At 48.0% G+C, this 10,711-nt stretch overlaps 1 protein-coding gene across 2 annotated transcripts in view; it reads left to right on the top strand.

Moving 5' to 3' along the window:
• Positions 1–6,434, top strand: part of LOC135900748 (uncharacterized) — a 16,315-nt gene extending 9,881 nt beyond the window's left edge. The window contains exons 1-3 of one of the 2 annotated variants that reach the window (XM_065430294.2): positions 314–337; positions 1,657–1,987; positions 4,053–6,434. In XM_065430294.2, coding sequence (XP_065286366.2) covers positions 323–337; positions 1,657–1,987; positions 4,053–5,749 — 2,043 coding nt within the window. In that variant the 5' untranslated portion in view covers positions 314–322 and the 3' untranslated portion in view covers positions 5,750–6,434. Of the gene's footprint in view, positions 1–313; positions 338–1,656; positions 1,988–4,052 lie in introns of those variants that run through there. The other variant, XM_065430293.2, reaches the window with a different exon arrangement.
• Positions 6,435–10,711: the final 4,277 nt, after the last annotated feature.

Genomic DNA, 10,711 nt, shown 5'->3' with positions numbered 1-10,711 from the left:
GATTCTAACCGACCGACCTGCTAAATCTATTTTCTCCTATTCGTTTTCTTTTGTAGTTGCGGTTTGCCTATTAACGTACATTTTAGCCTTTCTCACGGCACTTGCTTTGCATGAATGCTAGTATTTTGCTATTGTACTTTCATTTCTATTGTCCCTTGCACAATACTCGCCCGTTTATTAATCCCCCGTAATGGGTGTGCGCCGTAGCTTGCAACGATATAGCAGCAGCAGTTTGTGCAGAAGCATTGCGTGGATGTTCTGCATGGATGAAGGATTCCATCCGAATCCATCGGCTCTCTATGGACTATAGGTGAAGTCGGCAATGACGGCTAAACAGGTGAATATCCAGTAATCTGGTGCGGTATTCTCAAACAGTGCGCTTTCAGGGATAGGATCACTTTCTGGAGCTTTCGCGCCGCTCGGCATCAGCGTTCTGTGGCAAGGTGTACGGCGTTCATGGCACTGTGTAATGACCGCTGCCCGCGTAGACGCCGTCGCGTCTGGCGCCCAGTCACGTCCCCGAAGTCACGTCACGTCCCCGATCCTATCCGAGTCCTGTCCTATCCGAGCCGAGTCATGCCCCCGATCCTATCCCCGAAAGTGCACTGTTTGAGAATACCGCTCCCTGCACACCGTAAAAGTTTTTACATTTGAGGGTACTGGTTTGTCCTGTCGCTATAACCTATTTATTAAGACTATGCAAATGTTTATTCTACAGCACAGTTAGATTTAGCCACATCCTGCAACGAGGGAAGCTGCAGACTGCGCATTTCGTGTACTTTTCGTGTTGTCTCTCGCAGCAACGATCATGTTTACTGCCACAAAATATCGGCAAAAAAAAAGGGGAAACACCTCTGTCTTCTTCACCCGTTAACCTTAAGGTTTACCCTTCTTACGCCTCAAGGGTGAGGGCGATAGCCATGAGACGAAACAAGCACCATTTATTTATTCATAAAGGTGTTAAATGCTTGGAGTGATGCAAGAAGGCTTTCAATGTAGTGTATATAGGGAGTATTCACGTGACCGCACATATGCTATATTGTGGCCCTATTCGCAGTTTCCGCTCTGCTGCAGGAGACAAGCGAATCGAGACAGCGCGTAGCTTTTCACCAAGCTAGCTGAACAATATGGCGGCCTCGATGACATCAGTCACGCACCCTATTAGGGTGCCTGCTGAGAGCCTCTAGTCTGGCCAAACCCGCTGTTCTAAGGGGCTTGTCCGGATCACGGGAGAGTTATGATGCGGTTACAGTGTTGTAATGCGGTTAAAGATGCGGTTAAAGCCCCTTAAAACTTCGTAAAGCAGCGACACTCTCCTCCTCCGCTTTCACTCCTTCTCGTTTCTCCTTTCTTTCATGCTCCCTACTCGACCGTGGCGCCGCCTACACCGCTCGAGCGTAGCAACGGCGCCAAATGGGCGCCAACGTGCGCTCCTCGCCACTCCGTAGACGCTTCTCGAGCGAAAATGGCGCTGATGCACGGCGCGAGGGCTCACGTGATGCTATTAGTCCAATAGCGACGCGACGTCGGCCTCGGCCAGAGTGCGCGTTTTTTATGGACGTTTCTTATGGAGGCGGCATTCTTCAAAGCGTGCCGCTACCATACGAAGTTTAAGGGGTTCTATATGCGGTGCTAACGCCGCGACGTCTGGCGCAGGGCCTGCGCACCTGGACGGACGAGCTGCTGAAGCGGCAGGCTCGCGAGCTGACGTTCCACTTCCCGGACGACGCGACGCGGCGCTACCTGTACGAGTCGTGGATCAAGTACTTCGGCGGCGAGGCCTGCGTCGGGGCCTCGCTGGACAGGCTCGTGCTCAACTGCATCGTGGCCACGCCGTCGCCCTCCAATCCCGCGGTGCCGCTGTTCGTCGACATCGTCATCGGCGGTGGAGGAAGCGCGCCGCGGCCTGTTGCAGCCCGAGGAGGAAAGAATGCGCCTGCAGCGGGCTCGCGAGACGCCGCTCCTCCGAAGACCGTCGTCACTTCGGGTGATTCCTCTGTTCCCTGACGCAGATGTAGTATGCAATGCGTCCCTATCGAAAGAAACCTGCATGCTTCATATACAATAATGCCGCGTAAAAGCGTGCATGTTCCCATATATCATAAGGGAACATGCACGAACAGACCCACCAAGCGCATTTGCACTTGGTGTGTCTTTTTCTTTTACGTCCATGTCTTTTTTGTTGCGCAATAATATTTGAGTAATGGATTACCAACTTGGCTCGGAATGATGCTTTCAGTAACCCACAGGATGCGACTTTGGCACTCCCGCGTTCCTTTGTGTATTGTTGGTGTATAAATTTTTTTTATTTTTCGTCACTATCTTTTTCTTTGTGTGTGCTTTTCTTCCTTAGGTTTCTGTATTCATTTAGCCCTTCCACAGTGTAGGGTAGCACATTGGATATCGATTTTCCGGTTAACCTCACCGCCTTTCGCGTCTCATTCATCTCTCTCCCTCTCCCTCTCCCTCTAAGGGATATAAGAAACCGTATGTTCCCATAGATCATCTGGGATATGTTCTGCGTGCTCCCCTTACCCAGTACATGAACTTATGGTGATCGCGCACGAAAACTTGTCTATTTCATGTATCATATGGGAAAGGTCCCATATGCTCACATAAGAATATGGGACTTGACCCATATGATATATGATGAAAAATACGGGTTTTTATGTGGGATCCCCAGTTCATGCACTGGGTATGAGGATCACGTGGAACATAACCCATGTGATATATGGTATAACATACGGGATTCTGCAAGCGACCTCCATATGTTCATACGGGATTACTGAATGTGGCACACGTACGTCTTTTCTATGGGGCTGGGCAGGTATCCTCAATTTCAAAGTTTCGATTTGTAGCGGATTCCGCGGTATACACAGTGATGTACTAAATTAGATCCACCATGCATTAACAGAGCATACATTCACGTTTGTTATGAAACCCTTGTCCCGCAAACTTTTGTGGCAGATTGTCCTGTACCTACTGAACGGCAACGTGCAGCGAATGTAGGTAGGACAAAAAAAAAAGGACGCATTAGTAGAAGGCTATAGGTATGAACTTCCGCTCTGCTGGTTAGAATTAAGTTAGCGCTAGAACAGAACTATAGTCCTGTTCTTAAGTGATTTTCCGGCCTGCCTGTGCTGCTTGTCGTTGATAATGATAGATCAACACGACCGATAGAATGTGTCCTTTTTAAGCTAGACGTACCGCATTTTACACATCGGGACGCCTGAAGTAAATTTTTAGAATGTTTAAGGTGTCATTCCAAAAAAGAAAAGAGGAGGAGAAGAAAAGAGATGAAAAGAAGGACAAAAAAGATGGTAAAGAGTCGGCACTGGAAGTCGCCCAAAGTAGATGCTTTCATTCTATGGACAGCTTCTCGAAATCCTAAAAATGGACCACATGTCTTTAAGTGATGAGCAGTGGTCAAACAAGGAATGTGTCAGGCTGGAGCTAACGTATTCTTTGTCAAGAGCAGGGGCTTGTCTTCGCTCACGAAGACAAGTACCCTTGTCTGAATGCTGACTCCTGCCTGAGACACTCCTTGATCAATCAATCAATCAATCAATCAATCAATCAATCAATCAATCAATCAATCAATCAATCAATCAATCAATCAATCAATCAATCAATCAATCAATCGTTTTTTACAGCAACATGCACTAGCTGTTTAGTGAAAATAGGTTGCTAGAGGAAAAATTTTCTCCTTGGCAGCTTGACCATGCCTCAGCCACCCATAAAGCAGCCGAAGACAGGTAGCACGCTGTGCTTTCTTTGGAACAGCTGGGTTATAGGCTTAGGTTTGAATCAATAGCATTTACGTCTAGCATTTCGGCTGCTGTTGATCCAGTCTCCACCTTCGAACACCTGTCTTGTTCGGAGCTCCATGCATTTGACATTCGAGAATTACGAAGCTTACGGTAGCTCCCTTGGATATATAATTCGGTTGTCTTATTAAAACCACAGAGTTCTTTAATTAACGTAGTGGTTGTCACATTATAACCTCTGCAGCTGGCGCACAGTAAGAACGCAAGTTACTTTCTTACCTACAGGTGAGGCGGCCTTCAAGAACGTTCCTGCCGCGACGAAGAGCAAGAAAGACTCTGCCGGCAAGCGGCAGGACACGCCTTCGAAGGAGACTCAGTCAGTGGAAGCTCAAAGCAAAGACACCACGATGCCAGCTGGAACTAAAGTTGAAGACAAGAAACAATCCGATAAAGACAAGGCGCCTATAGCTTCCGATAAAGTTGACCCGGCGAAGAGTGTCGCCAAAACCGACTCGTCTTCGAAAGAAAGGCCAGAGGAGACGAAAAACGTCGCGGCCGACGTCCAAAATACCGAACAGGTCTCCAAGACGTCCGCGTCCGAAGTTGCGGCCGTCTCAGCTAAACAGGATGACGCCAAGAAGCCTACGCCGGCGACTGCGCAGTCTGGTTCTAGCAAAGTCGCAAAGGTCATTTCGACCTCGGAAGGCGAAGAGAAGGAGAACGTCCCAGCAGACGTAGACGACACGTCGTCGGTGGAACTGCGCCGAGGCCCAAAGGACTGTGGTTCCAACAACAACAACACCGTTCACAACAAGTTCAGCTTCTTCAAGTGGCGTCCCCAGAGCCTGATGGAACGGCGCAAAACGTACGTGGGAGGCGTCAAGTTGCGCAGGAGTCTGATGGAAACCGGAAGCGCTCCTCCCAGGGAACGCGGCGCCGTCAATCGGCAGCCGTCGTTCGCCGCGCCCAGCGCACTCAAGTTCCTGATCTACCTTTCGAAACTACTGGAAACCAGCAAGGAGAACCGCGAGGCGCTGGACGAAGCCGGCATGATCATCGGTTTCTGTTCCATGCTGCTGTCCCTGGTGTCCTTCAAGACGAGGACGCAGGTCGAGTCCTACTTCCGCGACAGGGTCGGCGGAATCCTTTCGACCGTCGTGCCGTCCGTCTCCTTCCGCGGCGTCGTTCCTGTTCCGAACCGCCGGTTCCTGGAAGTGCTCCACGAGCAATTGACCAGAGGCTCGCAGCTTCAGACCCAGATCAGCGTCCTCGCCGTCTGCCAGTACCTCTACTTCAAGGAAGCCGGGGATGGCAAGTTTCCGGAGCTGGACATGCGCTTCCTCAGAGAAGGCTACCTGAACCACACTATCGGAACCGGTCTGGGAACGCTGTCGCTGCTTCGAGCGCTGCAGGAGGAGACCAAGCTGAACCCGGCGGCCATACTCAGGTTCCTCAACTCTGACGTGACTCGCGAGTCTTGCGAGCGCGTCGAAGAGTTCCTCAAGCACCAGACGTCGCTGTCTGGGAAGAAGAGCACCGGCAGGACATTCGGGAAGCCGCCGGCGAAGCAGCAACACTCGTGGCCCTGGTGCCGCGTCGTCGACCCGAAGCAGTTCTCGAACCTGATGACCCGGGCGAACGCGTTTTACGCGGTGCGTGTCGTCTGCTGCCTGGACCCTCCGCCGGAGGACCGGATGTGGAAGAGCGTCGAGTTCGTGCCGGAAGAGGTGAAGAAGCACGAGCGCGAGTGGGGCGACATGTTCCGGCGGCACCTGAAAGACGGGAGCATCCGCAAGGCGAGCGACTCGATGTTGAAGCACCGGGAGGGCGAGTGGGCCCGGGCGCTGGACGCCATGTACTTCGTCGAGGACTTCGAGCTTCTGTCGGTCGGTTCGTACAAGAAGCAGAAGTCGTCGACGACGGACATCGATGGTTGTGGAAGCGATGGAACGGCGACGACCACGACAGGCGGTACTGCATAGTCGTTCACCTGTCGACGCGCGAAATGAACGAGACATGAACGTGGGGCCAATACCTTTCGTAAGCTCAAAGCCTGCGTGACCGTGACCTCATCGGCGTAAGCCTGCGATCCAGCAGCAAACGGTGCTGTCCAAGGAGAAGAAACGCATAAAGCCACTAAACGTTGCCAGTGGGGTTGCCGACGTTGATGTCTTGGTTGTCAGCGTTGTCCAATATATCACGTCATGGACAGAAGTAGGCAGCACTGGAGTTAACCACATGACTTTGGTAACGCTTCCATGGAAGGTGACTCGAATGGGAGGTGATGGTGTCGCATATTCCAGTGGTGTCGCAGAAGATTCACTGAGCGTCGTACGCGAGTGCCACGTGTTATATGACTATGTGGTGAACACTTACGTGCGTTCTTCGAGTGCCTTTGTTTTCGAAATCTACGTCACCTTGCTTCAACGCCCTCCGCCATATTAGGGCGCAACCAATTGGGTGCAGCCATGGTTATACAACAGATACACGTACAGAAGTACAAGGGAAGGCAGGATTCAGTCCCTGACATCCATACCTCGTATTTCTGTCTATCCGTTTCACAATGCGCGTCAAATATTTTGACGTTGTGGGTTCCCGTGGTCGTGGCATTCTAGTGGTGCCACAGTTATTTTTGGAGCATGAATTTCTGGGTCGTGTGAATTGAAAGTGTCGTGAGCATTGTGGCTTCAAGAGGCAACGCACTATTTTGAAAATGAAATGGTAACCGCGGCATGCGGCACACGTAATCAAGGAGATATGCACATTATCCTTCCAGCGACGCTTTAGCTTTTCACACTCATGTTCAGAATATCCGAAAGCAGTAGTTGATTGCTGGTGCTTGTAGCTTTGAATATACAGGCAAGTGTAGCGCTCGCATGGGTCGCACGATATCTTTAGGTGCCACTGCACAGTGGACTGCTATCGCAGAGGTTAGGCGCCACGCGTACGATTTTTAACAGGTTTATTGAAGGACGCTGTTACACTGGCTATCTATAGGTTACGTTTCCCGCATCTGAATATTTCGTTTATTAACACTGCCTCAGCCCTAACCAACCGCGATGCAGCTCTTCTTGTCACTATAGGGCCTAGACGAAATTATATTGCGTAGAATAAATGGTTGAGTGCACATCTATCAAGCACGTGGTGTCAAAGCGGAGAGACAGGGCGTGGTATTACAATTGCATTAGGATTACTAGTATCGGCTTTTATAGCAAATGTACAACACATCCTGGCACAACAGGAGAGATTAGGTCAAACAGCACACCCTTAAAAATCGGCCTATGGCTCTATGGTGAAAACATAAGTATACCCGTACAGTTGTGGTCCAATAAGAATGGGAACATTAATTATGTTTAGCACGCGAACCTATAGAACAGAAAAAAGCGTTTCTTTCTGTGCTTGTCAATTTTTCCTTCGACATGGTTCGTGTCCTAAATGTCAAAAAAGGTATCAACCAACCAGCCCAGCAACAAGTAGGGATACAAAAGGGAACACCCGATCAGTACGATAAAACAACGGCTACTGCAGAAATTGAACATCCGTTCAAGCAACGGTTGTTGCAGAAGTGCGATTTGAGACGTGTAGCCATTGTCATTATTGAGTACAGGCTCAGGTACAATAATAATACAAAAAAAATTGAACACGCCTTACTTAGGCAGACAATAGAAAACTTATCAAAGGAATTTGATATACAATACTAAATACCATTCAGTGTACTAAGGACAAAAGAGACTCCCGTCGCGCAGGCTCTTCTGTGGCCTTCTAACAATTGGCTGTCTTAGCCCTTACGCACGTATACAAGCGCGCCGTTTTACGATACTTAGTATACGTACATATAGCAGCCTTGACGGACATGCACGCCATATTGCCTCCCTTATCCTTAGTGAAGGTGGGCGCCATCTGAATCCCTTTCAAGGAGCTAGCTCTGTTTCCAGTAAAAGTGTCAAGAGGTACTGCCAGTAACTGACGACAGACGGCGCTACGAGCAGCAACTTCCCTCAGATTTTAGTAGCTGCACTTGATAATTTAAGTACCACAGTTCCGTTGCTTTTGTCAAAGACCCTGCTGCACTGCAGTTTCTTCATTACAGCATGAATGCTGGATGAACGGGCAGTGCTGAACATGCAAAACGCATGTTCCGTTCATAATGGTCTTCAGAGTGCAAATGTCCGTACTATGTGCGTGCGTGAGGACATGCATGCATGCATGCATGCATGCATGCATACATACATACATACATACATACATACATACATACATACATACATACATACATACATACATACATACATACATACATACATGCATGCATGCATGCATGCATGCATACATACATACATACATACATACATACATACATACATACATACATACATACATACATACATACATACATACATACATACATACATACATTTGGCGAGTCTTCGCCAACAGCACAACAACGAAGACACGATGAGAACGACGATGACGAGTGTGACGACAGCAAAACGATAACGATGATGACGACTGCGTACGACACGACAATGGCAAAAAATGTCATACACCCGCATTCCCCTTAGCCTGCCATTTAGAACCATTACAGAACGTTACACTGTGACAACACAGCACAAAAGAGTTACGCAAGTGTTGTGCTCGAACTTGGTTCCAATTGCGCATTACTGTTCTGCCCCCGTAAAGGGGCCGACATTGACGAACCAACGCACGCTCGTGCACGTGTCCATGGGTTGACTTCGTGTGACAATCATCAAACGTGTCAACAATTATTTTCATATATAGAATATGCAAAGAAGTAAGCACTGCAGTGCGTTCTGTCTTGCCGTTTGCGAGTTCATGCCAGAGTGCTCATCTAAATGTGCGAGGGGATGTTCTCGTTTTCAGGTTGCTGCCACGTGGTATATGTATGCACACAACTACACGTTGGTCGTAACGCAGTCGGTGCTGTGACGGCGCTGCCACGCTGTCCGTGCAGCTGTGCGTTAAATTGTGGGCATAACGGTACACACGGCATACGGTACCTGTGTGTGTGTGATTTTTAGAGAAATGGAAGACATAAGTGCACTACCGTAACTGTCTGTCACAGGAGACGGTACGTCGCAGCCTTCAGCAATGCACCGCGTATATGTAATTAACTGACAATCAATGCCTCTATAGCTTAGTTCCTACTCCGTATACATATCACAATTTACAGAACAACGTCCTATGTGGAGCGCACTGACAGTTCAAAACTTACGCAGGGTTCAACAGGGTAAACGCGTACCTTACCAACATTTTAATCGAGAAATATATGTTACTTTTTCTATTTGAATGGTAATTAACCAGTACAGGGACGTGCAGGCTCAATATGGGTATCGAAGTGGCTTAAGGCTCTTATAGATATAGATTTACGGCCGTCACTATTTTCACCGCAGAGCGCGCAGTCGTATACAACATCAGCTCGAAGCAAAGGTTACGTTTGCTAAATTTTGTACGGCCTAGATGACCTTCAGCTCAACGCAACGCCTGCGCACCTGTAAAAAAACAAGTGACGAGTCCGTATTCGTCATGTCTCTGTAGCTCTCACACGTCGCCTCCTTCGCGATCCTTTCCCGATGTACTATATATATCGCTTCCTCGCCGACTTTGATTGTTTTATGCCGTTTCTCTCCATCAGACAACGGTGGCGGTTCGCAAACTGCTGGTGGCGAAACATGGCAAATGCAACATTTGCAAAGTGTCCACGGAATGAGGGACTAGTACAATGGCTACCCGCCGCTGTGCATAGCTCGGCGACTGTGGTGTTTTATATGCTGAACACGATGTCTCAGGTTCGACTCCTTCGCTCGGGTCGCAGCGACGTCATTCCGACGACTGTGATGTGAAGGTTAAAGAAGAACGTCTCAGTTCTCAGATTTCTGCGTGAATCGATTTCAATATTGGTTCCAAGCGATTACCGTGTTAAATTTGTTTGTCTCATTGTATTTTGTGATACATTTCAATTCGTGCTGCCTGATTAATTCTTTTTGCATAATACACTAGAAGCTATCCTTTCTCGCAAACTTGCGAGTGACATTTAATTTTTTTATGGTCATTCGCTTTATCCTCCAGCTTCTATAGTGGGCATAAGCAGTGCGATGAGAGGTACAAACAAGAGGATCGAGAAGCGACACCGGTCAAAATTTTTGTCCCTAGCACTGATATATGAAACCTGTCAAATTTCTGGCGCGTAAAATTCAATCAGTTATCACTACGTTGATAATCATTCTTACCAGAACAGGTAGGCGGCTATGAACGCAGTATAAACACCGGGAAGTGTGTGTGAGTGTATGTATATATATATATATATATATATATATATATATATATATATATATATATATATATATATATCCGGAGATCCCTGGCTCGAGAGAAATAGTGCTTTCAGTTCTTTTTAGCCCTTTACGGATTAAATGACGCAGCGTGGTCTACAGTTACACAATCGTCTATCTACTCGATGCGACCGCGCGTAAATAGATTAGAAATGATCGAGCGCGCCAGACACGACAGTAACGAAGATTTGTCGTTTCTTATACTTAGTCAGGGTACCATCAGGCTCTCAAAAATATGTCCCGCCCTTGCATAAATGTAAAATTCAAGATCTTCGTCGTGCAGCTGACTCTGCCTTTTTTGATATTGATGTGTGGTACATGCAGAGTGTTTATATATGTCGAGTTATGGTGGAAGGAGAAAGATAATGTGTGCTGATTTCTGATATTCAATGCCGCATATAAGGCTGAATTGTGGGGGCTGTTCTCGGCATGCCCATAACCTGTTTGTTGTTGTTCTCACAGGAATTAATCACTTTTCTGGGGCTATTCTTACACCGACATAGCAACCGCCACCTCCTCCTCGGTTACGCCATTGATATTAACATTCCACTGTGTCCATCAACAAATGGCGACATCGTGTTGTTTTGTATGTGC

This window comes from Dermacentor albipictus, chromosome 8 (genome assembly GCF_038994185.2).
Source record: "Dermacentor albipictus isolate Rhodes 1998 colony chromosome 8, USDA_Dalb.pri_finalv2, whole genome shotgun sequence".
In the NCBI taxonomy this organism is placed as follows: Eukaryota; Metazoa; Arthropoda; class Arachnida; order Ixodida; family Ixodidae; genus Dermacentor; species Dermacentor albipictus.
This window is presented reverse-complemented; position numbering and strand designations above follow the sequence as displayed.